At 38.9% G+C, this 21,555-nt stretch overlaps 2 protein-coding genes across 2 annotated transcripts; both read left to right on the top strand.

The window, feature by feature from the left end:
- Positions 1–1,040: 1,040 nt before the first annotated feature.
- On the top strand, positions 1,041–17,415 carry taok3b (TAO kinase 3b). The gene is made up of 8 exons (XM_038293730.1): positions 1,041–1,833; positions 4,537–4,773; positions 4,866–4,994; positions 5,093–5,296; positions 10,058–10,297; positions 10,450–10,662; positions 10,799–10,981; positions 14,964–17,415. The coding sequence occupies exons 2-8, from the start codon at positions 4,588–4,590 to the stop codon at positions 15,123–15,125; spliced, it is 1,317 nt and encodes a 438-aa protein (XP_038149658.1). The 5' UTR covers positions 1,041–1,833; positions 4,537–4,587; the 3' UTR covers positions 15,126–17,415.
- A 1,905-nt stretch (positions 17,416–19,320) lies between these two features.
- On the top strand, positions 19,321–21,307 carry m17 (IL-6 subfamily cytokine M17). Its single transcript, XM_038293825.1, has 3 exons — positions 19,321–19,856; positions 20,210–20,358; positions 20,464–21,307. Exons 1-3 carry the CDS (start codon positions 19,802–19,804, stop codon positions 20,908–20,910), a joined length of 651 nt encoding a protein of 216 aa, XP_038149753.1. The 5' UTR covers positions 19,321–19,801; the 3' UTR covers positions 20,911–21,307.
- Positions 21,308–21,555: the final 248 nt, after the last annotated feature.

Here is a 21,555-nt window from a genome sequence, read left to right as displayed (position 1 = left end):
ATTTGCAGATGCATCGTGGTTTGTAAGGCTTACTGATGAACAGGAGGAGTATTGAATGTCTAGTTTGAGTCGATTCAGCTGCAATCCTCTTGTTAACAATGCTAGGTCTAATAAGAAGAATACACGAAGCATGGCAGTTTTTTCCATGGCAGCACAGGCGGTTCCCTTTATTCAGATATTACACCCTGCTATAAGACAAAAAAAGTCAAGGAGACCACCAGCTTCTGCGGATCCTAATCAGTGCAGCATTTTTGGGATTTTTCTGGAAAACATTTTTTTGATCCCTCTATATAGGTTATGCAAATTAAAAAGTGAAAGTTCAACATCTGGAAACAGGCACTTTGCTTGCAAAAATTGCAATAACACAATGTTTGGTGGTCATAAAATATGACGAATTATTGTACAGTAATGCAGGTTGACAAAATTGTTCTTTTTTATTTAAATAATGGCACTGATTAAAGAGATAAAGTCCCTGTAGCTAAAGTAAATAGCAACCTCCTTTTGGCAAATAAACAAAAACGGAATACTATGAGTATTAAAAACACAACGCCATAATAAATGATCACTTTTTCCATTGTGCAAATATTGTTGGATATGCAGCACAGCCAATGGTTAAAGGAATTCAAAAGAGCAACAGTTCTAGATCCCACTGCTCTGCTTGTGACACACATCATATGTATGATTTGCTTATTCATTTGTGCAATGCGGCAAACATTTAAGCAATAAATGATCATATTTGTGTTTAATCATGGACCATCATTTTAAAAATATGTATGATACAACTGTTTCATCTGAAATAATAAACCTATTTAAACAATAGTTGGGGATACATAGATTTCAATTCTGCCTCAAAGAAAAAGAAGGAAAAGATGTTACATCATATAATGTGTAATAAATGTTGTATACTGCAGATCCCTTACAGTGGGTGTTATTCTTATATTACAGATGGCTGACATGATGATGATAGTAAAAAAGAAAAAAAGAAAAAGATTGCATCCCTTTAGAAATTACCTCAGCCTTGTTGAGATGAGTCTCTAGTGTTGTGTCTCTTTAAAGGAAGGGGGAGTGTAAGGAAATGGACAGAGGAAAGAGATGAATAGAAGGCACCAGAACCACCTACCATGACCAAGTGCGCTGTAAATGTAGGGCAGAAATTCGAGTGGAATACAAGGGGAACATTGAACGCCACATTTGTGGAAAAATCATGTTTGGATGTGCCTTATCTGAATCAAGAGTGTTTCAACATGGTACCACATTCGATCACAGGAAGACAGGGAAACCATCTTTCCTCCCAAATATCTCCTGCATTTTGAAACGGAAAAGAAGAGTGTCAGGAAGATACATCTCGGAGGTATCTTTCTGATTATCAATGGTAGGCATTGCATAATTCGCTCTCATCCAGCGTAGCCGTTTGATTCCTCTAATTTTACAAGAGGAGGGACGCCAGAGAGAACGACTACATCCAGAGGCTGCCCCTTTTGGTGTTGCCTGCAATTGGTTTGGCAATGCCCTTTTCTCTCATAGGAAGGACTTGCGCGCAGTAGCCGGGGAGCAAACAGGGGAAAGGATGCATTTAACGCTGGATGCGTGCTGCTTTCGGGGAGATTCGGCACTGACAGCGGCTCCAGCGGGAACAACGAGCGCGGAGGGCCTGGGAAGCACCCAGCCCCACTATCTCCTCCTTTTCCTCCCCCCCTGCAGGACCATGCTTGCGTGAGGGATGAGGCCGTGCACAGGGACGCCAGGCCAGAGCTGCGGCCTACATCTAACTAGAGTCGGTCTCTTGACTGCCAGATCTGTGAACACATCACCACCATCAAATCAGCACCTTTGGTACGCTGCTCCGCCGTTTGCATGAAAATTTCCAGTGCGCGTGCGCGCGTGCATGCACGAGCGCGCATAAGTGTCTGTGTTCTCAGCTGTACATCTGTAGTCATGGCAACCAGATCCAGTTAATGGATGTCATTTTTTTTTTTCTCCCCTCCCCATCTTCAGCGTCCCCTCTGCCTCCTGGTGTATGTGTGGATTGCATTTGTTGGACAAATATCCGCCTGGCGTTTCTAGTTGCAATTGTTTGAGTCTTTATAATTTATCATTATAATATTATATATTTCTGCTGTCCTCATTGTAAAAGATCTGTCTCGATAAGCATTGTCTTCTCTCTATTTTTCATCATGAAATCTGACATTCAGGAGAGAATAAAAATGGTAATAGATCTGACATAAAATACACATTTATTCTAGTTGGAATGTCCTATGAAATGCAACAGTGAGGCTCTTTAATGTGTGTGTGTGTGTGTGTGTGTGTGGGGGGGGGGGGGGGTACTTGGCTTTCAAAGCCATGTAGAAATAAAAATCTAAAAACCTCGTTTGCACATTTCTGTTCAGCTCCACTGAGTCGGTGCCTAATAGACCTTTCCAAATCTAGACATTTTCGGCCATCAGTTTTCAAGTTCTCCCATTCATTCTAAATTTGATTTAAATACCTCTAGCTGAAGGGTTTGTCTTTAGGTTTCTTTACCTTTATATCCCCTTTAATTGAGTCCAATATGTTTCTCTCAGCCAATGAAAACATACCCCACAGCATGATGATGCCTTCACCAAACCACTATAGGGACTTGGGGTTTCTTTCACAAATATGGATTTGTATGAAGACAAAAACAAATCCCATTTAGTCAAACTCCCTTCAGTTCTTTTTACAGTGATCCCAACATAACTTGTTGCAGCCTTTAAATGGGGCCTCTTTTTACGTTCTTTTAATGATATGAACCAAATACGCAGGAGAAATCAACTGTTTTACTCTTGCCACTTTTCTTAAGGTCATATATGGTTATTGCACTACTAAGAGAGATCCCAGTCAACAGATACCTCAGACTGAAGTATGAATGGCTGAAACTCCTCCATATTCACCATGGTTCTCTAGGCTGCTTCTTTCATTAATCCTCTCCTTCAAGGAGAGGATTAATGAAAGAGACTCCTTGCCCAACTTACAGTTTAGGTGGAAGCAGGGGTGGATCTAGAAGGGTGTCTAGAGGGACCATGGCTCCCTAGCCAATCAACCAGCTCCTGAAACAACCAGTTCTCCTCTAAACCAGATGGTGTCAGAAGTTTTACCATGAAGAATCTCCTACTTTTAAGTTAATTTATCAATACAGGACTAATACTGAATTCCTGCTCTTATAAGAATTTGTGTTAATCTTTTATTGGGAAGACATTTCCTCTGCAGTCATCTAGGATTTCAGATGTAATTTCAGATAAATATCAACTGCTCAACCAACCCATTTATTGAATATAGTATGTAGTTCTCTAAATAATTTAAACAGCACAAATGTATGATTATGAGGGTAGCCTTTTTAGCAAGGCCTCATGAAAATACTTGCTCGGTCTTACGTTATTTATTCAAAAAAATATAGGAGTAGGTTTATTGGGATCTTTATCAAACTTTTGAGGACATCTATAGGCTACAGTTATTTACATAAATATGTATTTACTCATAGAGGGTGCACTGGAGCATATATTTTGAGTTCAAAGAGTTTTGTTTAAAAAAAATAATTGTTGATTATTTTCCTACCGTGTCACAAGTATGTACCACTTTGTGTTGTTTCATCACTTTTGGGCACTCTTAGGAAAATGACAAGAAAAAAACAAACAAAAACATTCACTCAATGCTCAAGACACAAGAAAGCTTCACTCACTTTTTAAAACTTTAATTAAAACTAATTTAATTCTGCTAAACTGATTTGACCATTCAATTCAAAACCGCTCAGTGTAGGTAATAAATCCATGTTTACAATATTCTGAAGACCCCTTCTTGTCTAAACACCAACATTTTCTTATTGTGGTAATATTATCCAGTTAATTAGCTCATGAATTTACAACAGTGAGTACTTTCTTCTCCTCTTGCAAACCACCTAGCAGCATGATCAGTCATATTTATTGTTTTTAGAAGATACATTTATAAATTTTTGTTTATTAGATCACACTTTAATAACCTCAAAAAACCTGTTTGAGTGTGTGTGCAAAAAGGAACATTTGGTTAAGCACATTTTACCTTCAGCTCTGACCTAAAACAAAGATTATCTGTTTTAGTAGCATTTTTATCAAATGTACCTATTTGCTTCTTTTAGCTTATGCCAGCTTTAGCTCATTGGCCTAAAGTATCAGTATGGAGAATATCAGAAAATAGCTACAGCCCTGTCAATCAACAATAGAGAAAAACTGAATATTTGCTCTACATTGAGAAAGACGAGACTGAAACTCTTACAGGAAGTTACTTTTTCTGTTAGATTGGAATGAAATGAGATGCTGATTGATGCCTTCAAAAAAGACTGACAGCTGAAGCACCCCCCCCCAAAAAAAATCTTAGTTTAAGGCTTTGCACATGTATACTAATGGGCTACTTTCTGCGTGTTTTATTTTTGTTGTTACATCAATGTGACAGCTTTGTTTCTAAGTTTTTACTTTGCCATTTTATACCAAGCTGTGTCTCCTTTCTGCCTGCTCAGCTTATTTCCCCATCCTCGGTTCATCTGTCTAGGGCATCAGGTAGATCCAGGAGCATGAGCAGGACTTTGAGCTGCGGGAGCAGATGTCTGGGTATAAGCGCATGCGGCGACAGCACCAGAAGCAGCTGATCGCCCTGGAGAACAGGCTAAAGGCCGAGATGGATGAGCACATGCTCAGGCTGCAGAAGGAACTAGAAACTCATGCGAACAACACTTACATTGAGCTGGAACGGCTGGTCAAACGCCATGTTGCTCAAACGGACAAAGAGGTAAAGCTTCAGCAGCAGTTAGTTATGAATTAGCAAGAAACTAACATGTTTTTTAATTGATATCTTTGTACAAACATGTTTTTTCTTCACAGATGAAATCAGTTGCAGCAGAGGAGAGGAGAATACAGCAACAAATTGTCGCTCAACAAAAGAAAGAGCTGACTGGTTTCTTGGAGAATCAGAAGAAGGAATACAGGCTTTGCAAAGACAAAATCAAGGATGTAAATATCTCCAAATATTCTCACAAAGTTATTCAAAAGTCCCGTAGAAGATGTCTTTGATGTGGTCAACCTTTAATCTTGTTTGTGCTGCTTTGCAGGAGATGAATGAGGATACTTGTGCATCCAAGGAGGAAAAACAGGAACGACTGTCCAGGTATAAAGAAACGATGCAGCACTCCCAGGCTGAGGAGGAAGCTCACCTGCTGGCCCAGCAGAGGCTGGTCTATGATCGCAGCTGTCGGGCCCTCAAACGCCGGAGCCTGATCAGACGGCATGAGTTTGAACAGGAGCAGTTAAGAGAGGTAATGTGAAAACTCAAAAGGCTTTTCCTTCTTCTGCTTTTATAGAATTTGTTTAAAAGAAGGTGTCATGAAATAATCAGATTAAGCTGTTTTACGGGGGGATTTCTTGGCTTTTCTATGAAATTCAAAGTATTAAAAAGGGTTGTGGTTCTCTATTATCTCTCACGTTCTTTCCAACCTGCTATCATGATGCTTAAGGAGGCTGTTTTGTAGTCCTGCGTTCTTTGTTTTAGTGAGAATTCAGTATGTTATATCAGGCATAACATTATGTCTGCTTGAGGATCTGTTCTGATAATGTGGTTAACACTGCTGTTCATCTTATGTGATGTTCCCAGGCCGAAGTGGTCATAGGCTTTTAAAAATAGTTTACCATAACTAGGACTGAATGGCAACCAAATTTAATTGCGATTTAACTACAAATTTCCTTTTCAGTATAAGCACAAGCATGTAGATATTTCACTCCAGGGTTTCAGTTTTTTGTGACCTTGAAAGCTTGCTTGTCCAGAGTCCTTTACTGAAGGACTTTACGAAAACCGTTGTGTGAAATAGTTCTTCTATCATGTATGGATCTTCTTACTACCAACAACCACTAATATCTATTTATTCACTGGATAGGTAATAGACCGTTGCTAGTACACGTTGCTGTGAAGTCATCAACCGCCATATTGGTACTCCATGGTTAGACCACTGATCTGTATATATATTCACAGAGATCAGTGAGTTATACAATTTCAATTTCAATTCAGTTTATTTATATTGCGCCAAATTCACAACACATGTGATCTCAAGGCACTTTACAGTTCAACCAGATCATACAGTCAAATTGATACAAAGTTTTCTATCTAAGGAAAACCAGTTGATTGCATCAACTCAAATACAATCCCTCACACTAAGCATGCTTGTAGCGACAGTGGAGAGGAAAAACTCCCTTTTAACAGGAAGAAACCTCCAGCAGAACCAGGCTCAGTGTGAGCGGCCATCTGCCGAGGCCGACTGGGGTTCAAGGAGACAGAAGCAGAGATACAAAAAGCAGCTGTAAAAGGCGGCCCCGTCCAGGAAACACACAGCCAGGCAGACAAGCTCCAAGGCAGCTCCCATGCCAGAGGACGAAGAGAGCACATCCAGCCAGTCACGGTCAGAGAAACAGGACCACACTGGAAAACAGGCCGATCTCCAACATCTATAAACAAGGGTGTTGATGGAAGCAGCACAGCTGATATTTCTTTCCAGGATGACGTCACAGCCAAACAGGAACAGACGAGGCAAAGCTACTCTGAGGAAAAGCAGAGAGAGCAGAACGTTAGAGATTGAACTAACAGATTCTGCAGTTAGGAGAACAGAGAGAGAATGAAGCAGAATGATGAAATTGGGGTCCCTATGTCCTCCAAAAGTCTAAGCCTATAGCAGCATAACTATAGAGATAGCTCAGGATAACCTGAGCCACCCTAACTATAAGCGTTATCAAAAAGGAACGTTTTAAGTCTAGCCTTAAAAGTAGACAGGGTGTCTGCCTCACGGACTAAAACTGGTAGTTGGTTCCACAGGAGAGGAGCCTGATAACTAAAAGATCTGCCTCCCATTCTACTTTTAGAAATTCTAGGAACCACTAATAAACCTGCAGATTGAGAGCGAAGTGCTCTGTTAGGAACATAAGGAACAATCAGATCTCTGATATAAGATGGAGCTTGGCCATTTAAGGCTCTATATGTGAGAAGGAGGATTTTAAATTCTATTCTTGATTTAACAGGAAGCCAATGAAGAGAAGCCAGGATAGGCGAGATATGATCTCTCTTTTTAATTTTCATTAGAACTCTGGCTGCAGCATTTTGGATCAGCTGAAGGCTTTTAACTACAGTTTGTGGACTTCCTGATAGTAAAGAATTACAATAGTCCAGCCTTGAAGTAACAAATGCATGGACTAGTTTCTCAGCATCTAGTTTCTCAGCATCACCCCTATATATATATATATATACACTATATTGCCAAAAGTATTTGCTCACCCATCCAAATTATTGGAATCAGGTGTTCCAATCACTTCCATGGCCACAGGTGTATAAATTCAAGCACCTAGGCATGCAGACTGTTTTTACAAACATTTGTGAAAGAATGGGTCGCTCTCAGGAGCTCAGTGAATTCCAGCGTGGAACTGTGATAGGATGCCACCTGTGCAACAAATCCAGTCGTGAAATTTCCTCGCTCCTAAATATTCCACAGTCAACTGTCAGCTGTATTATAAGAAAATGGAAGTGTTTGGGAACAACAGCAACTCAGCCACGAAGTGGTAGGCCACGTAAACTGACGGAGCGGGGTCAGCGGATGCTGACGCGCATAGTGCGAAGAGGTCGCCAACTTTCTGCAGAGTCAATCACTACAGACCTCCAAACTTCATGTGGCCTTCAGATTAGCTCAAGAACAGTGCGCAGAGAGCTTCATGGAATGGGTTTCCATGGTCGAGCAGCTGCATCCAAGCCATACATCACCAAGTGCAATGCAAAGCGTCGGATGCGGTGGTGTAAAGCACGCCGCCACTGGACTCTAGAGCAGTGGAGACGCGTTCTCTGGAGTGACGAATCGCGCTTCTCCATCTGGCAATCTGATGGACGGGTCTGGGTTTGGCGGTTGCCAGGAGAACGGTACTTGTCTGACTGCATTGTGCCAAGTGTAAAGTTTGTTGGAGGGGGGATTATGGTGTGGGGTTGTTTTTCAGGAGCTGGGCTTGGCCCCTTAGTTCCAGTGAAAGGAACTCTGAATGCTTCAGCATCCCAAGACATTTTGGACAATTCCATGCTCCCAACTTTGTGGGAACAGTTTGGAGCTGGCCCCTTCCTCTTCCAACATGACTGTGCACCAGTGCACAAAGCAAGGTCCATAAAGACATGGATGACAGAGTCTGGTGTGGATGAACTTGACTGGCCTGCACAGAGTCCTGACCTCAACCCGATAGAACACCTTTGGGATGAATTAGAGCGGAGACTGAGAGCCAGGCCTTCTCGTCCAACATCAGTGTGCAACCTCACAAATGCGCTTCTGGAAGAATGGTCAAAAATTCCCATAAACACACTCCTAAACCTTGTGGACAGCCTTCCCAGAAGAGTTGAAGCTGTTCTAGCTGCAAAGGGTGGACCGACGTCATATTGAACCCTATGGATTAGGAACGGGATGTCACTTAAGCTCATATGTGAGTCAAGGCAGGTGAGCAAATACTTTTGGCAATATAGTGTATATATATATATATATATATATATATATATATATATATATATATACTTCAGTTTTTTAGACCTATAGGCTATCCATTAAATAAATACAGATCTGTGGCTTCAATTTTCTCTTCCCATCTTTGTGGCAGCAAACATGATTTAGGTGTATTAGTGCCACCTAAAGGGCTGGAGCTAGAGAGTGTCTTACGCATTGTGACTAAAATTGGGTGCCCCTGCAATTGGAAATTTGTGTCATGCCTACAGTAATGCAATTATTCTGCAAATGCAGTTAATTGTTCAGTTTTAACCATTACCCATGACAGATTACTCAGCAGCTTTTTGATGCAGATGGTTAGATAAGCCCTGCATGGGATATCCATTCCAGACCAGCATAGAGCATAGAGACTCTAAACCATGCAATTAGCTGACAGAGCGACCCAATTAGAGCAGTAATTACATCAAAATTGTAAAAAAATATATAAAAATTATGAATTTAAGATGCAAAAATGCTTTTTGTCTGTCAATATGTTCTATCCACTACTCTTCAAGAGGAAGCGTTTTATTTAACCAGGTTTAATTTCGTAACTTCTTTAAGGAACCTTTGGCTATCCTATTATAAACCGATTAATCGAAAAAAAAATAATTAGCAGATTAATCGATTTGCAAAATAATCGCTAGTAACCTTAATTTGGAGCAATGGGATCTTCCTAAAATGACGAATGATAGTAAAAGGATTTTATGCTAAAATTGCAGAAGCACATAAAAAACTGTACTTCCCCAATTATTAACAATAATATTCTTCAATGTTTTTCTTTTTATACACGTTAGATTGATTTGCTTGCATTGATTGTACGTATACTGAATTGTTATTAGGGGTCATATGGTCTTTCATGCTGTTATTTTGTGATCTGGATGCTGAGAAGTTTAGAAACGACAGATTTGCTGACTTTGATCAGTGTTCTCCACAAAGTGTTTGTTCTGTTAAGCATCTGTTTATCTGTGAGCCCAAAAACAGCCCCTGGGAGTTGAGGGACATTTACTTTCATCAATTTAAGAGGTAAAGGGAAGTCCATACAGTTCTAATCTGTATTTAAAACTCATTTATTTATATACCTGTGGGCCAGCTTTGATAATACAGCTCCATATAACGGTAGGTGATGGTGCTCGTCTATGTGGAATGTCAAATTTAGGAGCATCTTTACTTAAATTTAATGAAGATATTACACCTTAAAACAAAATATACACAGAAGATGCTAAATGAGCTAATTGTATGTAGCAATGTGACATCACACTGGAGCACATTCACCCAGCTGCTCTCATTTAATATTTAATCATTCAGCTTCCCTTCAGGATCAATAAGTTATTTTTGAATGGAATATTCTCGAAATAGGTTTTGGAGCAATGGGAGGAGAAAACATATTTAAAAGATGTAGGATTTTGTCATTTTCTAAAGAGGGTACAGATTTAAAACCATGGGATATGAGATGTAATGTTATGAATAATAAAATGGAAAGTAAAGCAGAAATACAGTACACATCTCCACAAAACCATGTTGTTTCAGGAGCTGAACAAGAAGAGGACACAGAAGGAGATGGAACATGCCATGATGATCCGGCAGGATGAGTCCACCCAGGACCTGGAGCACAGGCAGCTACAGATGCTTCAGAAGCTGCGAGTGGAACTCCTGAGGCTGCAGCATCAGACCGAGCTAGAAAACCAGGAGGAGTACAACAGCCGACGACAGACAGAACTGCACAGAAAACACACACTGGAGCAGCGACAGCAGCCCAGAAACCTTAAGGTGTCCCAGAAGTTCTGTTCACTTTTTTATTTTCTATTTCATCTTATCAATATCTCTTTTTTTTCTGATTCTGTACATCTCTGAAACCATGCAAAGACCTCTTTTTAATTCGATTTTTTTTTGTGATTTTCATCATTCATTTCTTTTCACAGACCCTGGAGATGCAGATCAAAAAACAGTTTCAGGATACTTGCAAGGTGCAGAACAAGCAGTACAAGGCCCTTAGGAACCATCAGCTGGAAGTTTCTCCTAAAGGCAACCATAAAACAATCCTGAAGAACCTGAAGGAGGAGCAGACACGGAAGTTGGCTGTACTGGCAGAGCAGTACGAACAGAGCATCAATGAACTGATGGCCTCTCAAGCGGTACAATTACTTTAAAGAACATATTCAGATTTCAGGATAACCATTGTTCTTCTCTGCTTTGTTGAGCTATTGGCCATTTTTTTAGTGGAAGCTTGGTAATGAATTTTTGTGTGTTTTCAACCTTATAATTTTCCAGATGCGATTAGAAGCAGAGCAGGAAGGGGAGGTCCAAGCTCTGAAGCAGCAACTCAAACAAGAGATGGAGCTCCTAGATGCCTACCAGAAAAAAACCAAGTCCCAGATGGAGTCCCAACATGAACGAGAGCTGCAAAAACTTGAGCAGAAGGTTTCTATTCGGAGAGCACACCTTGAACAAAAAGTACGATTATAGCAGCAGTAATATGCTTAATAACATGATCTCACATGCTGATAGCATTTTAGCAGGTTTTCCCCTAAACTAATTTCTCGTGGACTTAAATATTTATCCTAAATGTGCATTTGTTCTGCAGCTGAATATGATGTAGCGCATTTCTTCAGCTACGTTGGACAGTGTATATAAAACTTGCCAGGTTAGTGTTTAAAAAACAAGAGTATTATTATTGAAGTTCTCTAATTCCAGCAAATAAGTTGGCTACAAAGCAGTGATATTATATTTTGGTAGTGCTTAATCACTTCAATATAAAATTTTAATTCCACCCTTTTCAACATGCACTCCCATTTCTCTCACTTGGCTCTGAGAACACTCCTGTGAGTTTCCTCCACAGTGAGGTCAACTCAATAAGGGAAGTGCAAGTGAAGATTTTCTCCCTAAGAATTGGGACACGACTAGTTGCAAAACAGCCCAGTAGATGGTGGAAATAGATTGTCTTTACACTTCAGTGTGGTGTTTACCTACGTCATGCTTAAACACAACGTAAGTCACAACCTTCGGTTTGTTTTTGTTTCGAGTTTTCATACATGTTTTGGAAATGTATGTGGATGCATTTATTAAGACAATAGGTTGAGTTCACATTCTAGAATTGTTTTTCGGATTGAGGGCAGGGTGCATACACGATGGGAGACTGACATTTTTGAAGGAAATATCAAAAAAGAAAATTCACATGTGTTGTTCTTGGTAATTATTTGAAAGCGATTGGATGCACAAACCTGACATACTGTTTGTATTGCTGCAAGAACTTTCTATTGGCCAGCATTACACATATGCTTTTGAGTTTTGTCTAAAAATTTTGGTCACCTGTATTTATTTTTTGTTATTTTTAATTTTATTTATCTTTTAAGTTTATTAATTTGTAATAATCTCTGCATTTAACCCATTGGGTAGTGGGCTGCCATTGCACGGCACCCAGGTGCCATTGTGGGGTTGCGGGTCTTGCTCAGTGAGCCAGCGTGACAGTCTGTGGGAGATCAAACTCACAACCTAAGGATTCAAAGCCCTATGCCTTAACCACTAGGCTATTGAGCCTGCTCTCAGATGGAATCTCCCCTCTGGTCTGGAGCAGCAGGGTACTGCCGGTCAGACTCTCTAAGAAATTCCTGTTGAGGTTTGAGTCTCTGTCTATTAAGGTAAGCAGTGAGAATGTAGAGCCCTTATTGGATAACATGCCAAAATACTTCACTTCCTTGGAGGCTAAAACACTTAGAGGTCTATGGAGCAGGGGTGGGTTGTGAAGCTGGCTTCTAGATGCTGATTGGCAAACATTGCCAACATTGGCAACGATTTTTTACTGACAGTGGCAGTGAGGAGATTTTCCTCATGAGTCGAGATGAAAAAGTGATCATTCAGTCAAAACATCCATCTTGTTCTGAACCCTTGCTTTGCAACAGCTATTTTCACGCATTGTAGTCGTGTGTTTTACCGGTATATGTTTCAACATTTGTTTATGCAAAACATGACGTTTTGATTTATTTAACACCCCTGAGCCACATTGAGAGCAACAGCCACCACAGCAGAGCACATATTTAAACCTAACACTCTAAAAAGAAAATGCTGCTCCAACCTAAATGAACAGCTTCAATTGGTAACAAGTAATTGAATCAAGTTGATGCAACTTAATTTATAAAGTTTATACGTTGAAAACTTAAATTAATTACCAATTGAAGCAGTTCGTTTAAGTTGTAGCTGCATTTTCTATTTAGAGTTCATGACAGCCTCACTTCTGTAGCAGCTGTGACTATAGCTTAAAAGGAAAAAGCTTAAAAGGAAAAAGGAAAAGCTAAAAAGGACCTCTTCTCCTAATAACAGAGCGGAACAAAGTGGAAAAAAACGAATGTGACATGAGAGCAGACTTTCATACTGTGATGCATGGAGGTGGTAGCCTGATGGTTTTGAGTAGTGTTCTTTCAGCAGGGCCTAAAGCCACTGAACTCTTCTGTAATCTTTGAGAACATCATTGCAACAACTTCATACGCTTTTCAGGCAAAAAGTGAGAAATGACCACTATAGCAATTTAAGGTTTAAAATTCAGTCAAATTGAAGCTCAGTGTTTGGCTTCCAGGAGAATTCTGTATGAAATGCCTGCAAAATTAAGAAAAAAAACATAACTTAAAAGAAGAAAGAGTAACATTTCTTACATTGAGTTCCAATGAAAACAATGGCTTCAGGTCTCCAGCTGCTAAACAACTATAGCAATGGAAACATTAAAATAATTAATACTGACAGTCCATTACATAGAAAGAATATGCCGGCACATGTCAAATGCCCTGTTAGCAAATGATTACGAAAATGTGGAATTAGAGCTGCTAAAAACAGGAACCGCACGAAGGAAAGTGAGCAGGGGAAGTGACATCTAAGACAAAAAATACTCAACGTCACCATAACTTTTGAAGTCTGCTTTGTCAGCTTTGCTGTTGGAATTACAAAAAAATCTACTCACTTAAAAAAAAAAAAAACTCAACCAGTTTGAAAAGTGGATTAAAGGTATGCTTGTCAATAGAAACACATTGAACAGTTCAAAAATTAATTGAAGTTATCTCATTTAATAAAATAATATCATTGCCTTTTTTATAACAGCAGTAGGAACACGCTCCCCAAAAGACTAAATATTATTGTTTAAGTCATTAACTTTCTCCTGGTATTTTTTTTTTCATTGAGATTTCAGATGTCTTCCTTCTTATTATCAAGACATCAGGGCATTGAATTTTTTTTTTTTTTTACTCTGTAAAAACTATTTATAGCAGTTTAAACAGTTTAGCTACCTTGTGAGAATTAAAAGGCTGGTGGTCACGTATTATAGCATCAATTGAGAATCAAGAACATCAAGTGTCAGACATCTTGGTTTAAATTGAAGTGACGAAGTACTTTTGTGGAAAACTCACGCTCCTTTATACTGCTGGAATTACCTGCTTTAGGACTTGAGACTGGTGGTAAAGGTGTCCAAATTCCAGAGTTTGTTACCAGGTTTGCTGTTGTCTTAAAAAAAAAAACACATTTGGAAACCATATTTGGTTGAATAATGTGGGGGGGGGGGGATGGAGTAAACCTTTCAGGAGGACATACTGTATGTGCAGTACTATGGCCATTTATGATTCATGAGAACATCAATCAATCAACCAATCAATCAATCTTTATAGGGGAGCGATTGACTGAGGCCACGCACGCCAAAGAATGCTGCCGCTAGGTGCATTCGTTCAGCTTTCAGTGGCCCCACAGTGACGCGGTTTCCTTTGATCTCTGTGGAAGGTTGGAGCCATATTTGGGAAGGGAGAGGGCAAAAAGGCATATTTCACATTTTATCTTTGAAAGGGTACAGTTTGAGATATCAAAAAAAAAAAACATTGGAGGCTTGGGTGTCACATTTGAATCTATGTGGTATTTGAATTGTGTGTCTGAGTGAATTCTGAACGCATCCACAGTTGTCCGCAGGTAGGGGAGGGGTGAAGCCGGCAGTTCTTGGCCCTTCCGAAATAACATCCAAGGGAGTTTATGATAAAGGAGAGGACGAAATAAAAAATGCACTTTGTTTTGAGAACAAGCTGCACAGAATTTGAAGTCTTTGTCAAATATGTAGGGCTTTTCCATTTGGCATTTAAAAGAAGGGTTTTAATGGAATGCTGACAGTAAAGACCTTTCCATTGAATAATGAAAATGTTATAGATCATTTTCGACATCCCTTCTTTTATTTGATAGAATATAGAAATATATTATTTATTTACTAGAAAATCAATACCCCTTTTCATATTGTCCTTTAAGAGATATGTGCCTCATTTATTATAGGAAACAACTATCTTGGTGGAAAGAATATATTTTTAAATAAATCTGCAAGCTGTGTTATTAGTTTTAATCCTATTTCTAACTAATTTCTCTAAATATGCCTAAATGTTTTACCTTTCTTTAAACCAAATAACAACTGTGCTGATTGCAGATCGAAGAGGAACTGGCTGCCCTTCAGAAGGAGCGAACCGAAAGGATCAAGCACCTGCTGGAACGTCAGGACAGAGAACTCAGCGCCTTTGACTCAGAGAGTCGGAGCCTCGGTTTTGGAAGCCTCGGATCTCTGGACTTCCCTAAAGAGGATAACAGATGAAAGCGGATCTATCTTTTTAAAGGACAACATATCGGTGCCCTTCTCATGTCCACTTTCGCTGCATCCATGGTGACAAACTGGATAACTTTCTCTGCTACTCTACTTCACTCTCTCACTTTAGATATCACATCTTTGAACAGAGGCTGTTTTGCTTTTGCCGAGACACTTAGAGGGAGGAAGCAAAACAGAAGAATCCTTAAACATGTCTGCTAACAAGCAAACCTAGTGTAATTCAATGTGTTCAGATAAGCAGACTCTTTCCTCCATGCCATTTCCTCTTTTTTGGTATGAATTGAATAAATCAAGAAATTTTAGTAAAAATGGGCACTTTGATATGTTTAATTAGAAACTCATCATGTTCATATGATGCTTATTGTGTGTGTTACATGGAGGGACATTGTGGAATGTGAACTGCGGACTCCCCCGTGGTGTTAAGCTGCTTTTATTTCTTTTGAATTATTTGATTTTGCTGTATTCATTTAATTTCAATCTCTGAATGTGAATATTGCTATACTGAGGGTTTACTCATACTTTTTTACAGGTTTTCCCTTCTCCTACCGGTCATACATAATGCTCTTACTCATACAGTATCCTGTACTGTGGTTCTTCAGTTTTCTAACAGATTCCATTGATCAGTATGTAGAAACAATTGGCATCAACTCGATCGACCTGTTTAATCCTCTCACAACTCAAGATCCAACTCGCTCAAACTGCTTATTATTGCATGCACTTTAAGGACAAATTCAGGTTGTGAAGTGAAGCATGAACCTGTCAGAGATTTTAGCTGTTTGTAAATAAGTGGTCACAGCACATGTTTTTTTTTTTGTTTCTTTTTCTTTTTTGGCTTATTGATACTAGACATAAGCACCATATTTGATATGATTTTTTTTTTCACAAATGCCTTTATTTGAGTTGTGCCTGAAGCAGGTTTTAGTTTGAATTTGTAATATCAATATTTTAACTGACTTAGGCCGGCACCGTTTTTTTTCTTTTTGCCTTTTTTGTTGTTGTTGTCTCTTTTGGATTCGTCTGAAACTTGTGAATCGTTTAATTGTTCACTAATCTTGTAAAGGAAAAATGGTGAGATCTGTGCTGTATAATTTTTTATATGAATATTTGTACATGAGAACATAGCTAGAACATACAGAGACACTGGTCTATTACTGATATCAGAGCCTAACGATAAGGTTTTTGCTTCTTTTTTTATAATGTTGAGAAATGGTCATACAATAGTTCGGTATATTGCTAAGTCGGACCATTAGACTTTCAGATTGTATAAATGCTGGTGAATGGAACCACAGACTTCTTGTTATTTCCCTGTGATGATCTTTAAAAGATCAGAGACTCTCCAAACATGTGGGTCTGGACTAGGTTTTGAACTATTTGTGACTGAGGATTTCGATATTATCCACCATGTTCATTATAGTCATTGAACAGGTTGCACAATTATTCCATTCATGGTGAATGGAAAGATAATGTTTTGGTGCTTGATTTCTAACACCACCTTTAGCCTTGCTGTTTTTCTTTCATTTTATTTTAGGAGTACACTTTAGTTTCACAAAAGATTTGTAACCATTTTGCATCCCCCTCTTATTAAACACACAGTTGTTTTTTTAAAGACTCGTGACGTGTTTGGAGCCCCCAATGCACTGAATATCTCGAGTGTTGAAGAGTATGTTTTAAAAATGCTTTTCCTTCATAGGTCACTTAAACATTATCAGAATGTTTTTGTTTCATTTTTTTTTTCTCCACAGCAAATGCCTGTATTAGTTCTTCACAGAGGGTAGTGGGGTGGAAAAGCTGGATGACGTCCCATAAATCAACAAAGTATTTTAACAGAAAGAATCCAATAACACTTAGTTTCTGGTGGCAAAAGAACCTGACTGCGACCGATCCGACTGAGTTCTGAAGTGTGAACGGGAAACTTGTTTTTCATGAACTTTATGAAATTTTAAGAAACTGTGTCTCATATGCAGTAAAACCTTTTCTTTTTGTTGTCTGATCGAGAATCAAAACTGAAGCTTTTTGGACAAATTGTTCCATAAAGAAAAAGTGCTTTTTGAGGTGCTCGAGTATGTTAGACTGAGAACTTCAGAAAAAAACAGACCTTACAATTTGTGTACATTTTAGGTTATTAGAAAGATGTATTTAGTTAGAATAAAGGGGACTTTCCTAAAGAATTTTATTCACCATTTCCTGTGCAGTTCGAAGACGAAATAAAAGAGATTTTGTTGAAAACAAACAAAAAAGGGAGCATCGGCGCTCAACATCCTGCTTTTTGACAGAGAAATCCTGAGTGTGTGTGGTTTAATTTCTTGGCAATGCTTTTTTCATGTGGTGTGAAACTTCACACGCTTTATTTTCTTTGGTGGGAAATGACCGCTGCGACCTATATTGATTCATTTTCTTTTTTCTTTATTTAACAAACATAATTGCGGGTCAGAAGTAACAAGCATATCAGAAATCTTAAAATGGGAACAGTGAGAGGGAAGTAGATTAGCAGAGTTTAACCTTGAGGCCTACTTATATTTAATCGTCAAATACAAGCTTGTTTTTCACACACTGTCAGGAATCTTGGTGTAGTTTCTCTGAACTGTCAACCTCTGAGACAGAAATCTGCAGCAGACGTCTGCCTCTCCCCTCCACTTTACCCCCCGGGGGAACTGGAAACCCCCGTGTAATGGCATGAAGAGTGGTTACTCTTTACCTGAAGAGATTGTAACACTGGTGTGGTGCATCGACTTTCCCTGCCTGTTCTCAGGTAGTTTGTGGTTTGGCAACCAAAACATGCCTTCATGCGCTGAAACCGTAGTGCAGATACTTTCAAAACTAGCAGAGGTCGTGTCAGATCACAATAAGCTGTTTCACTTTCGGTGCATTCGTTGCAAGGGTGTTATGTGTTGAAGTCTTAAATCTCAATTTCTTACTCTATATGTTGCAAACTAACAAAACAAAAGCATTCAGGTAATTATTTAGGAGGAACCAACTCAAAGTGCATAACTGTGTGGTAGAAGAAAGCAGATATAGTACATGGTTTCAGCCCAGTTATCCACCGATATCCTTAAAATCCAGTGCAGCAATTTCTCTCAGAAGTCACCATATGCAGCTATTCTGTGAGAGCTCTAATGAGAATATCCTTAAATACAAAAAGCAGGAAGGAAGATCTTTGAATCTTATTTTAAGGAACATTTTATATAACTATTCATAGCTTTGAACATCTCAAGGACTATTGCTTTAATCTATTACCTGAAAATTGAGAATTTATTCAAACCTGCAAAGCTAGGAAGACATGGCCGCCCACGAAAACTAACAGGTCAGATAAGGAGAGCATAAGTCAAAGCATTACTGAGAGGTCAGTTATAGAATACTTGCAGCCTTTAAAGGCTCCAAAAAAAGAAAAATCTAATTTAAATTTTACCAAAGATCTTGTATTGAACAAAGCCAACAAATGGAAGAAGATGTCCCAGTCAGATAAAACCAAAACTAAAAATATTGACAATTAGACAAAGTAATAACAGCATTCCCCACTGTGAAACATGGTGGTGGCAGCAGAAGGATGTGGTGACAGGTTTATTTCCAACAGAGACTTAAGAAGAGGTTCACTTTCCAGGAAAACACTACACCTACAGAATGAAATCCAATTAGTCTACAATAAGAACTTAACATTAATGGTTACTGATGCTCTCCATTCAGACCTGGTTTATAAAGAAAAAGCAAAGATTGACAACTAAAAATGTCTGTGGTACTCATTGTTAGTATGTCACATAAAAGTAAAAGTATGAAAAATGCCAGATGCTAAAGTATTTTGCAAACCATTAGCTTTCAGGATTTGGTTTCTCAATAACCACAGTTGGTGTTGTTTTTTTTAAGCAGAAGTGAGCAAGTTTCCTAAAAAGTTCTTCTATGGCTCAATGAACTCATTCACTGATGTTCTCTGTCAGAAGCTCAGCCTCATTGCCTCTTGTTACGCAGATTCAGTCATCTTTACGTACTTTAAAAGTTTCTGATTGCGAAATGCATTTTGTTTTAACCTACAAGCATCCGGTATGGAATGCCACATATAACTATTGATGCAAAAAAAAATTCAAGCAAAAAAAAAAAAAAAAAGTCAGTGGTTTGAAAATAAACTTCAACAGAATTTCTCACCTAGGCTCAGAAAACACACACGCACCAATCATTGCTAAAAAAGTTCAATACTGTGTCAAGGGGCAGGCTAACCACAGTCCTTACAAGATCTCTGGTGGTTGACACCTAATTTCTATATAAGGCTGGTTTATTTTCTGAAGCGACAAATTTACCAGCTATGCGTAGGATTTCCCAAACAGTCAAAAGTTCTACTTTACATACAACTTTTTAACCATAATTCCATATATGTCTTGGAAACAGGTCAATGCCCCAACATGTCTATTCATACATAAGGCATGCCTCGGCATTGTCTTCCACCATCAAAAAAAAAAAGAAAGAAAAAAGAGTGAATATAAAAAATAAAAAAACCCAAATAAAGAAATTAATAATAACACAAAAAATTGACATTTTAGTCAGGAAGGAATCAACCAGGATGACGTTCTCTACATGAGGCTCACTGCACGTCATTTCCTGTGGGTTATTCTAAAGAAGTTTCAAAGGAGTGTGATCATGACGAGTCCACGCAATTTGATTGTGAGACACAGAGGAGAATGAATGGTCATGTAAAGAATATGCATTTTCAACAGCATGTGGAAAGAGCAGCAAGTAAGTTTAACTACATTTCTTACTTTGAAGCTTTAAACATCATTAGACCTTTTTTCTTATAATCATGCAACCTATTTTTAGTGACTTGTGGCTCTTGTGAAACTAACTGAAGTTTGCAGTTTCCTGCATGAATGAGTTCCTTTTTACCTTTTTGGTCAAGTATATGTGTAACAGACCTTTTTTAACTCTATTTAAGCATAGATAAACCATAAAATGTACTCATTTAGTCATTTTTCCAATCTGTGTGTGTTGAATGGGAAAGAGTTTAGTTCAGCACTTGCAGTTTTTGTAAATTAACTTCTCATCTAACGTGAGGACGATTTACAATAACTGACCACTTCTCTACTCCTCAGCATTACTCTGCTTCCTGCTGCTTCTGGCTGTTGATACAACAAAAACTGTGGAAGCAGGCAAAAACCAGGGGTGTGATTCTGATCTGCAAAAGACTCAGAAGCTCACCAGACTAATACATAAGCAAACCGGTGATCTGATCAAAGCATATGTGAGTAAAGTCATACATCTAATCTGTTTCAACTGATCAATCACGTGATTGGACAATACTAAATGAAGCTTCTAGTTTGTTTTAAATTGTCTTTCTTTATCACAGAAAGCCTCCGAAGGAGAAATGGCACAGCTTTTCTGCAAGGCTTCAAGGAGCGACATCCCTGACCCAAACATCTCTGGGCTGGAACCCTCAGAGAGGATGGCAAGCATATACACACAGCTTCAAGCCTTCTCACCTCACCTGAAGAGGGTCCAAGAGCAGCAGATGGACTTGCAGCCCCCCAAAAGCCTGCTTCTCGATCTAATTCAAAAAGTGAGAGATCACAGCGTGAGGCTTACTTCTCGCATTAACAACTTTTACCACAACTTCTTCCCAAACCTGCCTTTACCGGATCCGGCAGGTGGACCCACGACACTACCACTGCCCCAGAACATCTTCCAGCAGAAGATATACGGCTGTGTGGTGCTGACGACCTACAAGAAGCTCCTGAATAACATTTCAAAAGACATGAGGACACTGAAAAGCAAAGTCTGCACGAGGGCAAGATAAAGTTGATTCGACCCCTTTACATGACATGAGGCTGGCCTTTGTAGGTCAGTATCCAGCAGCACTTTACTTATAATAAACGACTTATAAAAAGATAATTACGTTTGAAGATGGCAGGTACATCAGAATAGTATTGCCTATTTATGGTATTTAATATTTATTTTCTCCAAGTGTTCCTGGAAAGAGAAATTTTGCTAAAAGTGTGATATAATTAAAAGGCTAATTGTGTCTTGTTTTCTAATTTAAATGTTTTTTGCTGTACACAGAACTGTAAACCGTTGTCCATGTCTGGTTGTAATCAGCATGGAGAATAAAATGAAAATGTAACTCAAGTTCACCCTTATGTTGGATTGTTTCTATGGGCTCATAAAGTCATTTTTATTTTCCAAAGTATAAAAAGAATCATGTGTGGGGGTTTTTTCTATACAAAATCACTCCCTAAACTGGAGTTAAAAAGAAAATCAGGAAGCTGCTGAGACGCTGACTCTGTGATATCAGCTCTAAGTGACGCATGATTTAAACACAAGGCCACATCAGATAGGAAAGACTTCATGAAACTGGCTGTCTGGTCAGTCACAAGGTGTGAGAGGCTATGGATGTGTCTGTGTTTGCTGGGAGGGTCAGATCACTTAATGTATTAACGGTGTG

Source organism: Cyprinodon tularosa, unplaced genomic scaffold (assembly GCF_016077235.1).
Source record: "Cyprinodon tularosa strain WSP-4 unplaced genomic scaffold, ASM1607723v1 ctg33, whole genome shotgun sequence".
In the NCBI taxonomy this organism is placed as follows: domain Eukaryota; kingdom Metazoa; phylum Chordata; class Actinopteri; order Cyprinodontiformes; family Cyprinodontidae; genus Cyprinodon; species Cyprinodon tularosa.
This window is presented reverse-complemented; position numbering and strand designations above follow the sequence as displayed.